Source organism: Drosophila serrata, unplaced genomic scaffold (assembly GCF_035046125.1).
Source record: "Drosophila serrata isolate PLE 108 unplaced genomic scaffold, ASM3504612v1 contig_275, whole genome shotgun sequence".
Lineage (NCBI taxonomy): Eukaryota > Metazoa > Arthropoda > Insecta > Diptera > Drosophilidae > Drosophila > Drosophila serrata.
The window spans coordinates 1,145,093-1,166,849 of record NW_028257173.1 but is presented as its reverse complement, the minus strand read 5'-3'; the positions used below and the strand labels follow the sequence as shown (position 1 = coordinate 1,166,849).

General features: G+C 39.6%; 2 protein-coding genes across 4 annotated transcripts in view; one reads left to right on the top strand and one right to left on the bottom strand.

Moving 5' to 3' along the window:
• The window catches only part of LOC110184993 (eEF1A lysine and N-terminal methyltransferase homolog), a 32,659-nt gene extending 31,360 nt beyond the window's left edge, over positions 1–1,299 (top strand). The window contains exon 8 of the mRNA XM_020953644.2: positions 791–1,299. Coding sequence (XP_020809303.1) covers positions 791–1,200 — 410 coding nt within the window. The 3' untranslated portion in view covers positions 1,201–1,299. The remainder of the gene's footprint in view (positions 1–790) is intronic.
• Positions 1,245–21,738, bottom strand: LOC110184992 (uncharacterized). 3 transcript variants are annotated; one of them, XM_020953643.2, is made up of 6 exons: positions 21,606–21,738; positions 21,307–21,551; positions 20,583–21,215; positions 6,291–6,487; positions 4,242–6,226; positions 1,245–3,187 (listed from the first exon to the last, which is right to left on the bottom strand). In XM_020953643.2, exons 2-6 carry the CDS (start codon positions 21,357–21,359, stop codon positions 1,733–1,735), a joined length of 4,323 nt encoding a protein of 1,440 aa, XP_020809302.2. In that variant the 5' UTR covers positions 21,360–21,551; positions 21,606–21,738; the 3' UTR covers positions 1,245–1,732. The 3 variants fall into 3 exon arrangements, with proteins under 3 accessions (XP_020809302.2, XP_086691125.1, XP_086691126.1); XM_086834999.1 differs by lacking the exons at positions 20,583–21,215; positions 21,307–21,551; positions 21,606–21,738 and adding exons at positions 6,567–6,733; positions 11,265–11,550; XM_086835000.1 differs by lacking the exons at positions 20,583–21,215; positions 21,307–21,551; positions 21,606–21,738 and adding an exon at positions 6,567–8,369.
• Positions 21,739–21,757: the final 19 nt, after the last annotated feature.

Sequence of the window (21,757 nt, the reverse complement as noted above, 5' to 3'; positions counted from 1 at the left end):
CGATTTTTGACAATTTTAATGATGTAACCCCTTATCGTTTTTTGCAAAAATCGAACAAATTTTCAAAAAAAAATTTTCAACCGAACATAGTTAGATCGATTCAGCTGTTGATGCTGATCAAGAATATATATGATTAATGGGGTCAGAAATGACTCCTTCACAGTTTTATAAGCTTCTGACTAAACTTAAAATACCATTCTTTCAGTCGATATTTATTTTATAGCACAATTTTGTCAATAAATCAAATTTTAAAAAATTCATAACTAAGCCAAATATGCATTAATTTCAATTCGGAAACCTATGCTAGTTTTTATTGGGGCAATAAAACTGCATACTCAATTGAAAATGAAAATTTTTGACGATTTTTGACAATTTTAATGATGTAACCCCTTATCGTTTTTTGCAAAAATCGAACAAATTTTCAAAATAAAATTTTCAACCGAACATAGTTAGATCGATTCAGCTGTTGATGCTGATCAAGAATATATATGATTTATGGGGTCAGAAATGACTCCTTCACAGTTTTATAAGCTTCTGACTAAACTTAAAATACCATTCTTTCAGTCGATATTTATTTTATAGCACAATTTTGTCAATAAATCAAATTTTAAAAAATTCGTAACTAAGTCAAAATTGCATTAATTTTAATTCGGAAACCCTTCCAATGCTAGTTTTTATTAGGGTAACTCGTAACAAAATATTTCTTAGCATCCTTATTCATGAAACGAATGTCTTAATTTTTCAGATAATTTAAGAATTTATGTGAAATTATTTGTATTATTATTTCCAGATATTCATTTCGATGCCGTTCTATTTGATGTGGACAGCAAGGATCTGAGCTTGGGCATGAGTTGCCCACCCCCAAGCTTCCTGGCCAATGAAATCCTACAGCACATCAGAGAGATCATCGGTCCGAAGGGTTTATTTATGCTCAATCTTGTGTGTCGCGACGAATCCCTGCGAAGCGAAGCCATTGACAATTTGCATAAAGCTTTCCCAGCCGTTTGTACCTACAAATTAGACGAAGATATTAATGAGATTGTCTACTGCGCCAACGACGTCAAGTACAAAACTGTGGAACATTGGAAGAAAAGCCTGGGCACCGCTGGCAGGGCTCTAAATAGTGCCGTCAGGGAAACCAAACTGGCCAGTGAGGATGCGCTCGAGGTGGCCGAGTTTCTGGGCGAGTTGAAAGTATAATAATTGTACATAGAAGAATCATATTAGTGAAGAGACAGGCCGTGTTTTTAAATAAATGTTAATTATATATTTATTTATAAATAAAGACTAAACTAATTACTTTTATATATGTATAAATTGCTAGTAATAACAAACTAAATATGTGGCAATAATTTGCAGATGTTTGTTCACTTAAAGTACATACATAATCGTGGGTTTAGGCGAACATTTAGCAAGAATATAGAGGCCTAAAATATATAATAGGTGGGTCTAAGCTACGCCAAGCAAGCGGACTACAAAATATGCATAAGTACTATACTTAAATTTTTTGTTTTTCGCTTAACAGTCAATTGCATTTTACTGCAACACAAAAAAGGAACTCTAATCATTCCGTCTCGAGCTTCTCGTGCCACTCTATCAAAATCTTCTTCAAAATATAATAACAATTCATTTGTACAAAACATTTATAATTAATTTTGCAACACCAAGAGGTTCACCACACATCGTACTGGCAAAAATACAAATTTATCAAATAAAAATCACTGGATCTGAGCTAAAAATCAAAGGCTTTGCGAAATAGGTTGTTAAAGGCGCGCTGCTTCTTCTTGGTGGTTGATGAGGTGGTGCTGCCACCGCTGCCGCTCCCGCTACTGCTGCTGGCTAGCCCAACTCCATTGCCATTTGGCGTGACCCTGCCTTCGCCAGAGGAAAGAATCGCCTCGCCGAGTATCCGGAAAGAGTTTTGCGTGGTGGTTGCATTGGTATTGAGTGGAAAATTGACCTCTGACAGCGAGGAGCTGTCTAAACTGGCGCTGGGCAGGCTCTTGCTGGCCAGCTTAGCCTGCTGCTGCTTCTCGCTCCTCCTTAAGCGGTACCACTCCCAGGAGGTGGACTCGTGCACCGAGTGGCTGTTCTTGATGCCATTATTAAAGGCATAGCCCTTGTTCTTGCTCTTGCTAAATGGCGACTTAAAAAACGCTGGTGACGACAGTCGCCGTGATTTCTTGGTGCCCTGCTGCTCCTTGCTTCCTGGCTTGCCGCCTGCATCCACCGTGTCCAGTATCTGGTATCCCGATGGACCCTCGGGCATGAACTCATTGTACGCTAAATCGCTGTTTGGCAAAAAGTTTGCCAGGTCGTCGTCGTCTAATATTAGACTCTCGTCGAAGTCGCTCTGCATGGTAGGTTCCTCGGCCAACTGAGTCTGCGTGAAGGCCGCCGGCGCGGACTCCTGTCGCTTGAGAGCCAGTTGTTGTTGCTGTGATTTCTTCTTCGCCGTCTTCCCGGAGCTCTGCTTTTGGCTCTTAAGGGTGTCCACGTCAAAGAACTTGTCTACCTGCTCGCTGCATGGTGTTTCACTGGTGTCTAGACTGTTGTGCCAGGAGTGCTTGGCCCCTTTGCGCCTGTGCAGGGAGCTCCGGACACCAGCACTGAGCATATTGGCGGTTATGTTGTTGTTACTGCCATAGCACACGGAAATTTTGCGTTGCCTGTTCGAAGAATCCTCCTGCTGCCGTCCTTGCTCCTGGACGTTGATGTCGCCGCATTCCTTTAGAATTAGCATGGCCTCCTCGCTGGGACGCCGCTGCTTGGGCGTGGAGAGAGTCAGCATTTGCTCATAGGACTTGCGGCGATCCAGCTTAGGCTTAATGGGAGCCACAGGTGGGTCGCCTTGCTCCTTTTTAAAGTGCTGCTGCTGACGGCGGAGTTTGCGATAATAGACGGTGCCCAGGACGAGCATAAGAAAAATGCAGGTGCCCACGATGATGATGACGAGGATGCAGGCCTGCACTTGGTAGCTCAGTGCCCGCACCTCGCCGGCCAGCTCGGCCTTTTGCCGCTGGAAGAGATGCTCCTGTTCCACGTAGCGTCGACTCTGGTCCTCCAGCTGGCGCACCGTAAGCGTCTGTTGCGTCAGCGTTTGCTGCAGCTCCTCCACCTGCTTCTTGTAGCGACGCGAGAGCTCCTCCAGGTACTGTCCCGACAGCGACATGTTCCGTTCGAGCGCCTGTGGAAGACAAAAAGCGTTGTCCAAAGCCAGCGGTTAGCGAATGTTATGATGGTAAGATACACTCGAAAAAAAATTGTGTCTAAATTATATTTTACATATATTTTATATTTTGGAAAATTCACATTTGCTGGGTTTTTATGTTATTTATATGAAATATATACGCAAAATTAAACTAGCTTCGGGATGGCCTTGCAGTTAACTATAGAATTGGAAATCTATCATTATTGATATGTTTATGGATGCAATTTTTTCGACAAATCAAAGTTTTAAGGACTCATAACTTTATATGAGAATTAATGCAAATATTTGCACAAATATTAAGGAAAACCCTCGAGTATATTTTAGCTCATAGGTATTATTTTGAATTTGTAATATTATTGTTTAAAACAAGTATGATTTTTCACTTGTGTATCTTTAATTGCAGGTATTTGAATGGGTTCGCGTATGTATATTGATGACGTCGACCGGCAAGGTAGCAAACGGACTGAACTGGCAGAACTGTTACAAGGATGGAGCCCATTGGGCGGAGTCCAAAACGGGAAGTGGCTGCCTGGCGCTGGTAATGAGCAGCCAGCACGCAAGTAGACTATGAACAAGTCACAAGGACAACGCGAAGTCGACGTGGAGTATACTCTTTAACATGGTTTTTAGTCTTTGTCGTTAGAAAAAATTATAGAGATTTAATTACTTTAAGAGCAATGATAAATATAAAATTTAAAACAAAGAAACCCTTCACGATTGTTTTTCATGGTAACGTATAGAGAACGATTGGGTCAAGCCCTCGCAAAATGAGAGGCGGCATTTTCTTGAATGATAAGGAATTTGTTTATTCAGGTTACCATAGTTATAGGACTCTTGGTAAGCGTATAATTTTGCCTCTGTCTTCCTGTGAAGGTTTCTGCGGCTCTACACTCCACACAGTCTGCGTGGGCGGTTGCCTGGGCTGGTTGCTAGTTCGATTTTTTTGTTTATTTCTATTTTCCTCACCACGCCAACTGATGACGCACAGAATATGAAGAAAATGGGGATGACAGTGGCGGAAAACACTCACCTTGATGCGATTCGAGAGCCTGATGAACACACTCTCAGACTGTGCGCCATTTGTCAGTTTCTGCTGCAGATTTACTCCAGATCCAGCTGATGCGCCTCCAGCTCCAGCTCCCGCCACACCCAGATTGCCGTTTCCACTAACAACTGCAGCCGCTGCGGCGGCGGCTCCACCGCCAGCGGTTATCGATGCCACCGTGGTGGTGGTCAATAGATTGTCAATGCTCTCCCAATTGGTAGGATTTCCATCCTCGATGACAATATCACCATTGACTGGCGCTTCGCTGGAGGTTTGAGCTCCTGCACTAATTGGCGGTGCACTGGTTGAGGTCTCCACATCACTGGGCTCCAGAGTGGTCGGAATAGCTGGCTCTGGGGGAACTGGTAGTTGCTCCTTGACCTCCACTTCTTCGGCATCGGCTGGCACATTGAATATATTGACATCGGCTGGCGTGGAATTGGTAGTAGTAGAAACAGTTTCGCTGGATGCAGTTGTCTGAATCTCCATCGAAGGCATCTCTTGGCTAGTCTCAGGCACCACAAACTCCGGACTTGGCGTTGGCGTTGGTTCCTTTGGCGGGGTCTTATTTTCCAGGCTGCCTCCTTCGTTTCCCTCACAATCCTGACGAACGCCAGATGATGTGGCATTATCCTGCAGCTGCTCGGGCGGACTGACTTGATCCTTTATAGCCGGCGTCTCTGTCTGCTGGTGATGATCGGAAACATTCTGTTCCATTTGAATGATCTTGCACATGGCTCCAAGGTGCTCAGCGGGCAGCATGCTAAGGAAATAGCTTTGTTGCTTGCCCATTTTGCTCGATGAATGCGTATCCAACATTAGGCTAATGCCGAAATCTTCATGGCACACGCGACTCTGCAGTAGATCGGTCTTCAAGCGACTGAGACTTAGAAGCACCTGCAGCTGCTGGAACTGGCAGGATATCAGGCTGTTGATCTTCTCCACTAGGGTGCTATTGCAGTTGCTGCAGCTGTATGCTCCAAAGGCGGGGGTGCGACAGAGCAGTGATTCCTGTGGCCATTTCACAGCCTTTGTCGGCTTAACCAGCACCTCTGCGGCCTTCTTGACTATCTGCATCACCGCATCAGAGGCGCTCTGGAAGATGCCGCCGGTGCCCACGACGCTTGCCTTTTGACCCTCTTGAGCTCCAAAGTCATCGTAGAAGTCATCCAGATCATCGCCCGGCCGAATTTCCGTCTCGAATGCCTCGTACTCGGAGGTACCGAATACTCTAAAGAGCGTAAGAGGGCAGTAATGCTCCGCGGCGTAGTGCGAGGTGATGTCCACTCGCACGAATTTCCCGAAGAGATGCGGATGCAGGTCGAAAGTCTGAAGTGTACGCTTATCCTCGCCGGCAAAGCGACCGACATTACTCCATTCCCTGGTGGGAAAGCGCTTCGATACGGCCACCGTAAAGTTTTTGGGCGATGAGCTGAAGAGCTCAAAGTTGGCCACGTCCACCTTCTGGGCCTGAATGGCCTCGCATAGCTCCACCACGAACCAAATCCGGTTGTCGCAAGGGCTCAGCATGTACTCATCGGTGGACTGGGTGAGCACGTAGTCCGTGTGCTTGGATTCCGAATTGTGGGCAATGATCTTGGCTCCGCAATCCGGTGAGGCGTAGTTCTTGGAGCGCAGCTTGAGCGTTGGTGGCTTCCGGCTCGGTGAGCCCGTTTTGTTCTTGCGCTGGGCAGAATTATTCACCACCTGTTGCTCCAGCTCAATAGCCTGCTCCCGGCTAGCCTCTGCCTCCATTTGCTTCTGCGTCCACTCGGAGAACACGGGCATGGGCACCTCCTCGTTGGCATTTGTCAGATTTGCATTGGCCTCTGTCCCATTAGAGGGGACTCCGGCGGCTTGCTCTTCGCTGGTGTTATTGCCATCGGTAGAGGACGTGGAAGCTTCTGGTGTGGCTAATCCATCCGTTTCGGGGCCTCCTCCAGGGTCGTTTATCTTCGGCATTTGCTCATCTGGAATTGGATCGATTTAAATATATTTTCAGGAGCAGTATTTATATTTCTCGAACTTTCTTACCCTGCTGAGGCACTTCCTTATCAGCGTCATGCAATTTCAGAGGCTGATCCTGTGGAGGCGGCTGCTCTTCGTCGCTTTTGTTGCTCGCAGGACCCTGGACATCATCCAGAATAACCGAATCCAGGCGGTTCTTGATTCGATCCAGAGGTAGCTCCGTCACTGTGACAGTTGGCAGCTCCGTAATGATCTCCGGAAAGCTGTTATAATAATTATATTTGCAAAATTAATAGTGGTAAAAACATTATGAAATCAGTTGAAAGGCAATCAATATCCCACCTCATGAAGACCGTTGATATGGCTATTATTTGCGAGAACCATATAATCCAGAAGAATATTAGAAACATGGTCAGATTGGTTTTCAGCTTTTTCAACTCACAACAAATGAACTTCATAACGAATTGTAGCAGCATTTTTCTTACATTCGCTATATATTTTTTGGGGCTCTAATTGCGGTTAAACGTAAAATTTGGTAAATCAAACACCAAACAGCTGTGACCATGCTTTAGAATGTCTTTAATATCCGCAAAGCAAGTAAGAACTCATAAATAGCCACGTTGGAGTCTTATCCAGCTGATTGCAACCGAGGGGTAAATATCTAGAGCAAGCCATAGTACTCGACTGACTACTGACGGAGGTGGAAAGTGTGTAAATATAGAAACAAATAACTCCACAACTGACAATGAGAACGTTTTGTTTTTATTGTTTTAACGAGCAACACGAACAGCAACAGCAGTTGGAAAGGTGAGAGAGCGTTTTGTATTTTGCTCAGCGAACTCAGAAAAATATATGCATTTTGAACGATCTTATCAGCCGAGTTTCAGTTAGTGGGAATTTTATAATTTATAAATATTTTCCTTCGGGTAATTCACAGTTTAAAGCGCTTGCCAATCTGAGAATCTCACTCAAAACAAAACAATCTTATTTAGAAAACCCCACCAAGAAATACATTATAAATAGAAAAACAATTTCTCAATATTTGTCATTTTTGGTGCTTGCAAAATGATATTTTTGCAAATTTGAAGAATTTTTGTTGTAAATATGGTCTCAAAATCTGACAGGGCAAATGTAAAAGCCATCAAACTAATTAAGCAGACAGCTTCTCTATACATTATTTATGCCATCCAAGGAAATGTGTCTCGAGAGTGTGAAGAGTGCGTAAGGTAAATAATAATTGTACATATTTTCGGGGGCGTTGACAGTTTATAAATAAATTATGCACGTTGATATAATTATGTCAATGTTATAAACCCTTTGGCAGGGTATTACAATTTCAGTCAAAAGCTTGAAACAAAGTATTCTTGATCAGCATTAACAGCCGAGTCGTTCTAGACATATCCGGTTGAAACCATTTTTTTTAATTTTGATCGATTTTTTTTTTCAAAAATGGATAGAATAGATTACATTGTTTAAATTGACAAAAATTGTAATTTTTTAAGATTTAAACCTGAGTATGCAGATTTATTAGCCTAATAATCACAAAGAATGCGAATTTAGGAACGACTTCCCAGACAAGGGTATATAATCTTTGGCTTCCAGAAGGTAATTTTCTTTCGTGTGTTTTTGAAAACATATTGGTCACTGACCGCTTTCAACAATTCTCGCAATTAATTGCGACTTTTACGGGGTGGGCTGAGTAAATTCTTTAAAATGCATATTCTCGAGTGCATATAGCACGAAATACGTTCATATATTATGTCATGGCTGCGGCTCTATTGTTGCCCGCAAGAGCGCCTGAAAATGTGTGAATTTCCTGCTTCTTTATTCTGGAGATTAAGTCGCAATGGGTTTTCCCATTTCCGTCACACAAACTTTATGTGGATTAAGGCTTTTAACACAAAAATAAGTAAATATGCAAATATAAGGTATGGGATGCTGGCAAAGTCTGTTTTATCTAGTACAGATTGTTCTCTATTGCTGTCTATATAGAACTTAAGTGTGCTAAATTTTAATAATTATTTTTAGGAGATTATTGACTTTACGTTTTAAAAGGCTTAAATTGCGAATGACTGCTTAGGTGAAGCCGTTTTTATAGAGACATATTTCCTTAGCACTTTTTGGCGTAATTGTATCAATTTACCCAGTTATTTATAATAAATAATCCTTATTTATCGTAAATAAAAACAAGCATCAATTGCTGTTTGTATTTGTCCAAATAAATTCGAAATCGAGTAAACAAAAAAGTATTTCAACAACAATGCCTTTTTGAGATGTATGAAATTCAACATGCGACGCAGCAAAGACAGATAAAAATGCAATTGAAATTGAAGTAACTGACCTAAGCAAATAAAGTTTTCAAAGAGATTCGAATACTTTATACCCTCATTCAGATAATGATAATAATATAATAAATATTCCCTTATAAACATATTGTTAAAAGCTGAGCAATTCACACAGCTTAGACTATAAGCTTCTTTAGTTAACCACAAATATAAACTATATTCAATCGGTTTATTCTTATTACAAACAAACTAACTTTTACCTAACAACCCAGACACCCATCTGACGCCTCTGTCTACTGCCGTCTCCATTGCATCTTCAGTGCCACAAACCGGAAACTTGAGATGACAGCAGGGACACAAGAAAAAATTAAACCTTTGAGTGGACTTGGCCCACCTCAAACCTCTCAAAGCGTCACGAGGCGGCGAAAAATGGTTCGAACGAAGTGAGAAAAAATGCTTTCGAGGGCCGACATGCAACAATTAGCGCACATTTGTATGCATTTTTATTACATAATAAACAAGAGAGTGTCTATCTTGGCTCCAGCTTTTCTTCCCCAGGTCGTTTCCTTTCTTTCGTTTAAAGGTCCCAAGCTAATTAACCGAAATTTGCAACCGTAAGTGATCGCGTTTAGTTCCTCTTTCGCCTTCGGATGGTAAAAGTGTATCAAAAAGGTTGCTACCCCAAAATAGGAAATGGGACTTTTCTGCTCTTTAAAAGGGTTTCGAGAAAGCATACATAAGAAACATGAAACTAAAACAATGGGGAAGTTTACCTTAATTTTTTACCTACTATATAATCCCTAAAACGTCCTAAATTTATCAAGTGAACTATTTCGAATTACCTACAATATTTGTAGCACTTTTTTAAATAAACAGTACCTTGCCTCCAAACCTCCAACTCGAATTGTTGTGTGAAGGGGCGAGAAGCCACCCATTTGTGTCGCCCCAACGTATGTAAATTCATTTATTATACCAAAGTATTCTATAATAATTATCGGCCTGCTCCACGAGTCGTGTCAAAAACGCCCACAATCCTGTAACTCCCGGCTCTGAAGAAGGAAAACTCTCCAGCTGGCTGTATGCATATATATTTGAATATATATATATGTATATATATTTATGACTTGTCTGCCTCAACCACAACGCCAAGAGTAAAGTATTCAAACTGTCTGCCTGGGCAGTAAGTCAAGCCATGTAAGGCATTTTGGGTTAACCTGGCCGTTCCGGCAGTTGCGTTTTACATCTTGTTTTTTTAGCGTTGACTTGTCTACAAGTTTGTCAGGAATTTCTGGCTTTTCTTTTCGGCTGCATTTTGAATAAATTAATATATATGCAGCACAAAATATTCCAGCAACGATGTGAAAATTGCTTTAATTTGATTTTTTCTGCATGCGAAAAGTGAAAATATTATTATAAAGGCCTCAATTTAATAATGACAGCGAAAGAAGTCTAGCTTAAATAGATTCCAAAAGGATGGGAATTATCGATATATATGAAATATTCTTAATATATTATAATTCTTAAAATATAAATAAGCCGTTACATAAATTTAAATTTTTTCTTTAGTTAACATGTTTCGCTTTCAATTAGCTAAACTCTATTTTACTCTTTTAGTGAGTTAATAGCTCATTCCAGCTAATTAATAATTATGGTAATTATAAGCACGTGTATAAACTACTGTTAACCCAGAAACTAAATGAAGTTAGACCAAAACAAAATTATTAAAATGAAAAACTAAACAAAAATATGATTGCAATTCTCAAATATAAAGATCTTTAGATGTCTGGACTGTTGCCAAAACTATATTTTGTTATGTCTCGGTCAGCATTGAAATGTTTTATGCATACAAAATATCGCACTAAATCACAATTGCATAAACACTGGCACTTTTGGATGCTTAGGAAAACATTCTAATGTGGGTGTAATTATTAGAGGAGCAACTATCTTTATGTTTGTTCCCCTCAAATCGTACGATTTCTGTTGACTCTACACCGAAATTTGCATACAACTCAGAGGTGACTACAAATAGTGATTTTGGCTCACTTATTGAATCAATGAAAAAATCAAACTATAAACATTTGGTGGCAGTTTCGCTTAATGGGCATCCGGTTGGCAGATCAAATACAGCCTGAGCCAGTGTCTGTGGCAAAAGCCAAAGCCACAATCAATATTCCCACTTGGCAAACAGAAGGTGTTGGCGGAAATAATTGCAATTAAGAGCTATTATTCATATTTACTCGATCGATATGCGAAATCAATTTTAGGCTTTGAATTGTTACTGTAAGATGGGGGGATATTGTTTTAAGCGTGGTCACAGCTGTTTTTTTATTTAGGGTTCTTTTTTTCGACATGAAGAAAATAAATATAGGAACATAACTCAGAAAGTTGGGATACTTATTAAAGAAAAGTGTTTTTTTTTTAGGAAAAGTAAAGGATTTTTAAAAGGACTTTAATTTAACCCTTAAATTGACTTTCTCAAAGCTATAATTTATTTGATTTACTATTTTTTAAAGCCTTTTTCTGTATTAAATTATTTCCAAGGCAAAAAGGATATTAAAAAGCCTTTTTTATTTTACTACAAAATTCCAATTCAATGTAGATTCAGTTTAATAAAATTTCTACAAAGTTTAAAAGAATTTCAAAATAGTATTTAAATTAAACATTAAATTACAAATCGAATTAACTATTATACAAATGTATTTCCCATTTCTCTGCTGACATTATTATATTATTTCTTGTTGTACACGGCGGTTACTTGATATTATAATTCCAAATAAATTCAAGTGTTTTGCGGCAAAGTGCACTGCAGGCACATTCACACACACACGAGCGCGGATCCTTTAAGGATAACTACGGGATATTCGATAATGTGGCACTCCGATTCGCAATCCCCAAAGACACCCACTAACAGGGAGCAAGGATGCGGACGAGGTGGCACCACCGGCGCGAGGTAGCGGAGCGCACGATCGCACCACTGGAAATCGAAATGGGAACTGAACGTATTACAGAGTCGGCTCTAGGTAATTGTGGTCCAAGTGTGCAGATATATTTGCCGCCATATCACCGAGAAAACGAGCTCCCGCGACACACACACACACACACACGAGAGAGATAGAGAGAGATGTGGAGAAAGAGCGAGAGGCAGTCTCCGGAGAGATGAGATGAGATGAGATGCGGTGCGATGGAATGGGAGAGCATTACCTCAGCACTCCGAGACATCGACATCGACATCCATCGGCATCGTCTCGCAATCAGCGGTGTGCACTTGCAGCTGAAACTTAGCCTGCATTTTGCCGGCAAACTTGTCGCACAGCCTTCCCTGGTGGGGTGTGTGCGTGTGTGTGTGCGAGTGTGTGTGTGTTGGCCATGTCTGAAAAAGCTAAGGCGGCTGTGTGCGTCGCCTCAAATAAAGCCGAATTGATGGCCAGAAAGGAAAGCCCGTAAAGTGGAAATGCTTCAAATGCGCTCAAGTCTGACAAGAGCATATTTCATGCATTCACCCAAAAAATTCCCTGCTTCCTAATTTAATAATAAGCAAATTGGTAATTCTAATTGAAAAATATATTTTGAATATTCTTTGGCTTTTGGAAGTTACTAGGGTTTGAAATTCTTTAACCAAATTTAGCAAAAAAACTATTTTACAAAATTTTCATGTTAAATTAAATTAAATTCAGTGCCTTAACTGCATAATTTTAACACCTTTTTAATGAATTTATATTCCTAAATTAACAAGAAAGTATACTAATTCGGCAAACTTAAGTTTGTATACCTTTGCAGTTTTTAATTACAATATAGGATCGAACCGGAAATCAACTTATGAATCAATATTTATCGATATTTTTATATTACAATTTTTGTTGGCAAATCAAAGCATAAAAATCTCATATAAAATTAAAAATAAAAAATAAATAAAATTATTAATTTCGGAAAGCTTTTCTATGCTAATTTTTATTAGGTTACATAAACTGACTAATCAATTTCAAATTTTAAATCTTAAAATATATCCAATTTGAAGATATATTTAGAAGAACCAATAAGTTAGGTTTTACAGAAATTCCATTTATGAATCCGATAACTGAATTTTGAATATTCATATTAGAAAATATATTTCGTTTAAAATATAAATTAAAAAAAAAAAATACAAATACACAAAATTTTATATTATAAAATACATTACATTATACACATTTTTCGATGGCAATGTCTTCATTACCCTTGTCGTAAAATTAGTAAAAGTCAATAGGATTGTGTCATAAAAAATTAGCAAATTAAATTTAATGAAAGTTAAGGCCGGAGGAAAATCGAAATTGACTAATTAGGGGAGACCATGGCTTGTTCGAAACATAACTTTACATGGGCAAGTCATCGAATAACAAACGAATGTAAATATTAAAACTTTGGTTTCTTTAAAGAGGATAGGAAAAAGTCATTTAAATTTTATGTGCTATAACATTCAAGGCTCTGCACCCACCTCTGGCTGGGCTGGCGGGAAAATAAATTTGTTTTCTTCTTTAATAATATTGCAGTTTTTCCCCAAAAAGAGTTTCCTTTGGTTGGCTTTAACAGCCGCGCAATGTTCCTTGCCCGGGGACACAGCTGCAGTTGGGTGGCGGAAAGGTGTCGGAAACGGCTTTAGCCCCCACAATGGATCCCAATCCGATCCGATCCGATCCAAACCAATCCAATCCGTTGTTGTTCCCAGTCCCCGACGCCTGTCTGGGGGTTTGGTCTTGTCTGCGGTCTTGTGACAGGTTTATGTCTAAATCTCTGTTGGCCAGCCAGGAGCATTAGCATGCGGCGTGGGACCGGGGCCCAGAAATGCATCGGAATGAAGGAAATGGTAGGCTGACTCTGGCAAATCTAACGATATTTATATACTATATATATTTGAATATAAAATGTTTATTGCGCCCGTATGGTTTACGGGCGGCGATAGCGATCGATGGCCAACAGCCGAAGCCATCGGGCCAATAAATATGTGCAAATATTAAGCCGAGCATAATTGCGAGTGCAGTGAAAAGTGAAATTGTTAATCGTAAATTTCTGCAACGTGGGCCCAGGCGAAGGCATAGGCACAGTCACAGGCTCTGGCTCAGCTCAGACAGTAAACAAATAAGGTCTATAAAAATCAAATTTGCCCCAAACAAAAAAATAACACGAAAGAGATAGGCGCAGTGACAGTGCCGCCAATTGTCTTTGATGCGTGTGTGTTTAGCAAATTGTTTTGACTCCTTTTGTGCAACGGCAGACGGCAAAAAGGTTACAGCGGGCCAAGAGTGTCAATTGAATTGAACGGAGCCAGCATCAGTTGCAGTTGCAGTTGCACTTGCAATCGATGTTGCTGTTGCTGTTGCTGTTGCTGTTGCTGTTGCTGTTGCACTTGCTGCACACCAAACGCCATTGAAAGATAAACACTTGTAATGCGAAAGTGTTTTCGAACCCAAAGCGCTTACACAATGAGCCGTGGCAGCAGCAACATCAATACTAACAACAGCAGCAGCAACAAACAACATCAGCATCCTACACAACAAGATTACTTTGATTCAAATCGTAGGCTAACTTATATAATTAAATATAATATTTAATTGTTAGTTTTGTTTACTATTCATTGTCTATTTTATAATAATTTTGCTTTACTTTATTTACTCAAATTTAAATGAACTTTTAACAGTGTATGTCCCAAGCTAAGCTCACACACAAGTTGCTAAGTGGTTAAAGTATTGGCAGAGCCTTCAGTTTCGCGAGTGGGCGGCATGAGGATAAATCGGGAGGGTAGGTGGGGAGTAGGAGTACTTTATGCTGCGAAAGAAAGTTGCAATTGCAGGTGGGGAATTTTGTGGGATTTTTTTTCTGGAAGCCTCAGAGGGTGGATTCCAGTTCAGAGTTTAGGTCACAGCAAAGCCATTGAACTTTGTGCTGCCAAGATCCTCGATCGGAAGTTAAGATATTGCTTTTTTTTCTTGCTCAGTTATCTAACATATTTATTATACCCTTGCAGGGTATGATAACGCAGTGAAAAAGTCATCTCCGACCATATAAAGTTTATATATTCTTGATCAGCATTCACAGCCGAGGCAATCTAGCAATGTCCGTCCGTTTGTTCGTTTCTATGTAAACTAGTTCTTCCGTTTTGGAGGTATCTCAATGAAACTTTGCAGTTAGTCTTCCATATACTCCCAATCGTATATGTGTCGGAAAGGGCCAGATCAGACGACTATATCATAGAGCTGCCATAGGAACGATCGGAAAATTTTTAGAAGAAGATTATAACTTTTGCACTTTTTAACATATTTTTATATAATTTGATTCAAAGCTATCTTTAACTATATAGAATTTTGTTCGGACTGAAAAGCGGTTGTTAAATGTTGAGGATCAGTAAGTATCTATGAACATTATGTAACTATGATCAGTAATTAAATATGATCAGTAAGTATCAATGAACAGTAAGTAACTTAGACCAGGAAGTATCTATGAGCAGTAAATATCAATGACTAGTAATTATCTATGAACACTAATAAACAATGACTTGCAACTTTTGTAACAAAACTTTTCTGAGACTCGGTCGGCAGCAATCACTTCGTTCCGGGGATGTTAGAACCAGTTGAGAATCATATGCACAGATGTGCGAGATTTGTTTTGGAACAAATTTAAGAGCAAGCTATTTGAATGAAACTATGGAGTTAATCTTCTATATAATTTTACTTCTATATAAGTCGGAGCATGGCAAATTGGTGGACTACCTGACATAGGAAAATTCAGACGATTTATTGAACTATGATCAGTAATTAACTATGGTCAGTTATTAACTATTATTAGTAAGTATCAATAAACATTAAGTAACAATGTCCAGTAAGTAGCTATGAAAAATAACTAACTCTGAACTGTAATTAAGTCTGATCAATAAGTATCAATAAACAGTAAGTAACTTAGACCTGGAAGTATCTATGAGCAGTAAGTATCAATGACTAGTAATTATCTATGAACACTAATAAACAATGACTTGCAACTTTTGTAACACAACACATGCCTGAGACTTGGCCGGCAGCAGTCACTTCGTTCCGAGGATGTTAGAACTAGTTGGGAATCATAAGTTTACGTGCTCGAGATTTGTTTTGGAACAAGAGCAAGCTATTTCAATGAAACTATCGAGTTATTCTTTTATATAATTTTATTAGTATATAAGTAGGACCATGGCGAATCGGTGGACTATATAATATATGTATATATAGCTGCCATAGAAACGATCGGAAAATTTTAAAGAAAACAATGCATAACGCTTCCATTTTTCAACAGATTTTCATCAAATTTGATATATAATAACTATATATTAAACTGGAATTTTGTGTAAAATTTTTATGCAAATCGGACTACTATATCATATAGCTTCCATGCAAACGATCGTTAAAATTAAAGGAAATTACAAATCGGTGAATTTGAAACTGTAAATATAGAATGTATAGGTGTGCAATGAAACCAATCAATTATATGATAATCCCAACAAATCTTGACTACAACTTATTAATGGTTTACTTATAAAATTCCATCTGCTGGAGTTATTTCGTCAACATTTTTCGATTACGAGCACAAAAAGTGTAATAATTCCCCAAGCCTCCCAAGCCAAAAGTGCAGTGTTTGTTCGGTTTTCACTAAAGAATTTGAAATTAATTTGTTTAACAACAAAAATCGTATAATAACTCAAAGTCGCAGCAGCAGCTGCTCCTGCCTGGTCCCAATCCCCTTCCCCCAGGTTGGACACCTACGCGTCTCAAACATTTTTCACTCCGCACGATGCCAAAACGTCTACACGTCTACGTCTATGTCTGGGCCCCGGTCTCCCCCTTGGGCCGCCACATCTCCCCGGCATTTTCGCCAGATAATCAGTAACAAATAACAAATGCAAGAGCAACAAGACATGAGAGAAAAATGCCGGCAATAACCGGCTTTTCACGTCAGACTCTCTCAATCGGGAGAGGGGTTTTTTTTTGTTTGTTTTCCGATTTTCATTAGAGAGGCGCCTAAATAAATGAATGAAAAACAACAAAAAGAGCGAAAGAAATGCGATAGGAATGCCGGCAAAAGAGACAGGTGAAGGCGTACGACATTGGCTTAATCAATGCAGTTGAACGAGATCAGTAATCGACGATAGCCTGCCGATCAGGCAGCCATCAGCGATCAACGATCAACGATCACCCATCGAAATTGATTGACGAAAGTCAATGGGCGCACGCTCAAAATCAATTAAATATTCGGACTTTGAGGCGAGGCGATAAAATCGACGAACAATCCATTCCATCGTGGGAGAGGATCGGATCGCAGATCGTTGAGCGATCATTGACAGCAGATTGTTGTGGCTTTGGTACTGCACATGCATAATGTAATCCTCCGCTATATGTATCTAAATGTCCGAGACATTTTGCATAAGTGCCACAATTGGCTGATCGCCGTTGACGATCTGTGAATTTTATGGGCACGGTCTACAGTCACTGGAAACAATAAAGGATGCCTGTTAAGCAAGTTTTAATCGATGGTTATAAATCAAGTTTTGCTTAATCTCTTTTCCATTTCCTTAAAATAATATAATACGCGAATTTTAGTGGTGATAAATAGAAGGTAAAATAGATTTAGGAGGTACTTATACCACCAAACTTTAAATACTTTCTTCAAAATGATTCATGATTCAGCCCTTGTCCTTTGCAATACCAATTTCCCGAATATGAAATGAATTTTTTATAATTTTTCCCTGTGCATCTGCGCTTTACTATATGTGTTCCACACATGATAATGGCTTTTTGCCAAGTTTGATTACGCTAAACAAGATCATGATGCATTTGAAAGCCCAAATTGTAAAGTCTCGGCGGTGGAGAGTCCTTTGCATCGAAAGTGAAAGTAATTCCCCGACCGGCGAAAGATTCGCTTGCCGATCACCTGCCAGATACAGATACACTTGGCGAATGTGTGAAATGTCTGGAAGGCCAAATGGATTTTGATTCTGTTGGCTGCGTGCTACCCAACGCTACCGACGAAGCGGCTGGAAAAATTTATTTATGTCTGTCAGGAGGCGCTGGCGAAAATTGTTCAAGGAAAATGCAAAAAATGAAAGTAAATTTCGTACTGATAAAGCCATTTACGGGGCAAGCCAGACACAAACATGACATCAAATCGAAGCCAGGTTTGATTCGAGCCCATTTAACACTTTTACCACCCTCGATATAGCCAGTCGGTGCAATAAAATCGAGCTGCTTGCCGATATGGAAATATGCTCAACGAAGCCTTTAAAGGATCTGCCAATAAAAGTTCGGTCTGGCGATTTGATACCCCGTTTTAGAGGATTTAAAATGGGGTATATCTTGTATACACACCGGTTGGATTTACTATAAATTAATTACGATTATTTAACGAGACTTATAGAAGGCCTGCTTTAGAACACATCCATTTTTTTATGAACTATATATAATAATATGGTTTTACTAAGTGGTACTCTTTAAAACAGGCATAGTTAAGTCTAACAACAAACTAATCAGCTTGCATTATTTTTATACGTTTTTCCTGTGCCACTTGTGGCACCCACAGAGCCTGCGAATCGTAAACCGAAGCAAGCTCTTTTTTTTGGGATGAATGAAATGACCGGCCGGCCAGCGGACCGGGCCAACAGATAGGCCCAGCCAGACTGACTGACGGAGGAGGCATTTAGAAAGTACACTCACGCCGAGCGGAGGGGGAAAATAAATTGAAAAACTGTAAAGCAAATTACCGGCAAAAGGCATTGTGACAAGACAACGCGTGGGTGATCGTCGTCGCTCCAACTGCGGATTGGAATCGGTGTGGAAAGGGGTATGGATACGGGTATGGGTGCTGGGCGATCATGTCTGGACAGAGACAGTTTTGTATATAATTCACATATAGTTTAGCCGCCGGTTATGAAATGCTCCCGAATGAGTTATTATTTAAAATATTTTACCACATGTCGGTTTAACTGCTAAAACCTAATAAGCCCCGGGCCATTAATGCACCAAAAACTGCAATCAAAAAGGAGTTTCGAGAGATTTTTGGATTATAAAAGTAAAATCAATTATAAATTGAACATATTAATTGATTTTAATTAAATGTGGAAATAATCTAATTTAACTCGATCATTTTATATATAGTGTTACCAGAGTAATCTTTTTAAGAAGATTGTTTTACTATTAAATATTTACCAAGGTATATATTTTATTTGATTTAAGGTAGTTTTGTAAACATTTTCAGTACCCCACTGCCTAAATATTTAAGTTTCTAGGTTGTATTCTTGATATATTTACTACAAAACTATTTAAGTATCTATAAAATACTTTCCAGAAAGCCTTAAAAGTTCTAGAAATTCTTTGTGACAATAAAAACAAGTTAGTTATCACCCGAAAGTAATTAGTTAGGCAAATAACAACAATCAGTTAACACCTTCCAATGACAAGTTAAAATAATTACTAAATAAACCATGATGCTGCACATTAAATAAACCCCAGCTGATGAATATTTAATTTACGATAATATATAATTTACGATTTAAGTGCTTGGCGCCTTCAAATGCCTAAAAATAAACCGCAGTTACGTAGTCAGCAAATAATTGCATTGCAGTTAATCAATATCAAGTGGCAGGGGGCCACACAACTCTATCAATGAAACGTAAACAAATGCATGCGCTTGTTTATATATATATATTTTACTATATATATAACGTACTCGTATACTATATACGCCATGCGACTGCCAGGCAAAACAATTATCAACAATTGGAAATGCATTTTTCAGAGGCAAAGATTAACAGCGAGCTCTCGATGTCGCGTGCAAATGAGTAAACACAACGCGCTGGGAAATGCCTCAGAATTGTGAGAAATCTAAAATGAATCGTCTGCCACGTAGCCGGTGGTTGGGCTGTATCATATGTTTCCATCGATAATCACTAAATTGGACAGGTCTATTTTTAGCTAACAAAAGCAAACCCCCAGCAAAACATTTAGCTGTGACCTTGCTAGCGCTTCAATGAGTGAAAGGCATCTTTGATCTCGTCCAGATTTTCATGGGCTACAGCATGTGAACGAACTTGGGTCGTGCCCACATCCCCAATACGTGACAAAAGCAACTGGTCCGGTTTCTGCTGATAAGGGTTTGTCGGAGAAATAAGAACCCCTATATAAGCAATAACCGAATAGCTGCTGATAAGAGCTCAAGTTGTAGATGAAGGCCAATGGAATGCTTGGAACCTAAACGACTAACCCATTTCATCGTCATGGGATATGTTACTTATTGAATTATGCTTGAAAACGACAATGCAGATTTTGTTAAGATTTTGTTGTTTCCGATGAGTTTTACAAATTGTTTAAAAAAAATTGTCATATAAAAATATAGATTCAATTAATATGAATATTTTACGCTTAGTTATGATCGATTTCTGATTCGATCCTATATTTCAATTGCAAGCGGGAAGGATATATAAGCAACGGCAACAAAGTGGTAAATATTTTATATCAAAACAAAGGTACGTTATATATTTTATCTACCTCAGAGACCAACAACTTTATCTTACATTTTTAAGTTTTTCCTATACTGAAATATAATTACAAATTACCTCTTTTAGTAAGCCCCATAATAAGTTAATGTTTCAAGTAATATGTCACGTTAATTGGGAAATTCTTTCATACTGATTACTTGAATTACGCCAGCAGGAGGAAATATTTCACATGGAAACACAAATAAAAAGGCACGTCAGTGGGTCAGGGGAACTTATCAGTTAAAACCCCTGGCGCACCGAATGTCAAGTGCACTTCAATATACTCAAACAGCAGAGGGTATTATTATGGCAACGAATCATTAACTAAAGAAATTATAACATTATTTCTTCTATTCCAATGTTGTCCTATTTAAAGACCTATTAAGTACCTTTGTACTTAAAATTAAATATAAATAATTAAATAGGAAGTGAACTTTTTAAATAAACCCGACATGAATATATTTAAATATTATTAGACTTCAGCCATTTGGCATTATAAAAAAAACTTAAGTAAGTGACCGCGAATGTGGATCAATAAAAAAGACTCACCTTTCCTCTGCCTGCTGTTGACCCTGTGGTGGCTCCGATGGTTGGGTCTGCTCCTCCAGCGCCCGCTGCTGCTGCTGCTTTGGTTCCTCTAATTCACTAACACTATGCACTTCTCCGGCATTATTCCCTTTATTATTATTATGATTTAATTGATTATTTGGCACTTGGGCGGTGGAGCTATGGGATGGGGAGGCGGCGTTTGTTGCCTCGTCAAGCGGCGGCAGCATTTCATTAGCCGCTAAATCGAATTCACTAACATATTCACTATGGCTATTTACACGATGTGGAGGCGATGGTTTCTCCACGGGCAGCGGTGTATTTACAGGCACTGACGTGTCCCCTGTTCTTGGCGGGCTGCCAGTTTCGGACTCCGCAATGGAGGCAATGGGTTCTCCACTGTCTTCCGTTGCACTTTTCGGCACTTTTTCCTCGGGGGGCGCGGGCGGGGGTTCTGGTTTTGGTGGCGCCTCCGTCCTTCGGGGATTTGTGTGTGTATTTTCAGCTGCATCCGGACTTCCGTGCGAGCCGCCGCCATTTACAACAACAGGACTATCACTGCCGCCAGCTGCGTCTCCCTGGACTCTTCCCTGCGCATCTGCTGCCGCCACATTGTCATAGAGCCAGAAACAGCAGCTGCAAGAAGAAAAAAATGCGGAAAAACCCCTTTTAGAGAAACTCTCCTAAGCGGATCACCGTCCGCTGGTGCGAGATCTGGGCCACTCACCTGAGCAGAAGATTTATGTACATAAAGCGCACTAAATGCAGTCGTATGTGCATCTTTTCAGTTTGTTTCGCTAGACTTAATCGCGGCCTTAATCCCTAATTACTATTTTTCGCACACCGCCGAGGCACGTCCGCAATGCTTGCAGAATGTATTGATCTACCTTCGCGGCTGTCATTGGATTCTTCGGAAAGCCAGAGGGCATTTCATTACGGTTAGCACGAATCCGGATTGCACTTCATAATTTTCTAGTTAAAAATAATAAATAAACTAAAAAGCGCTGCAAAAATGTCAACGCTCACCTAAAACAACAAAAAACTAGAGATGGGAGACTTTCCGATAGACGGGTATCGAATAAATGGGTTTCGCTCACGTCTTGCTATCGATAACTCTGTTTTGTGTTCGATGTTAATTTCATGCGACTGACATAAAAATACCTATTTCAATAAAAAAA

Coding starts and splice junctions, on each gene's coding strand:
- LOC110184992 (XM_020953643.2), bottom strand. CDS start 21,359: ATGCACATACGACTGCATTTAGTGCGCTTTATGTACATAAATCTTCTG. Junction 21,216..21,306: donor TACATAAATCTTCTGCTCAG/GTGAGTGGCCCA, acceptor TTCTTCTTGCAG/CTGCTGTTTCTGGCTCTATG. Junction 6,227..6,290: donor TAAGGAAGTGCCTCAGCAGG/GTAAGAAAGTTC, acceptor ATCCAATTCCAG/ATGAGCAAATGCCGAAGATA.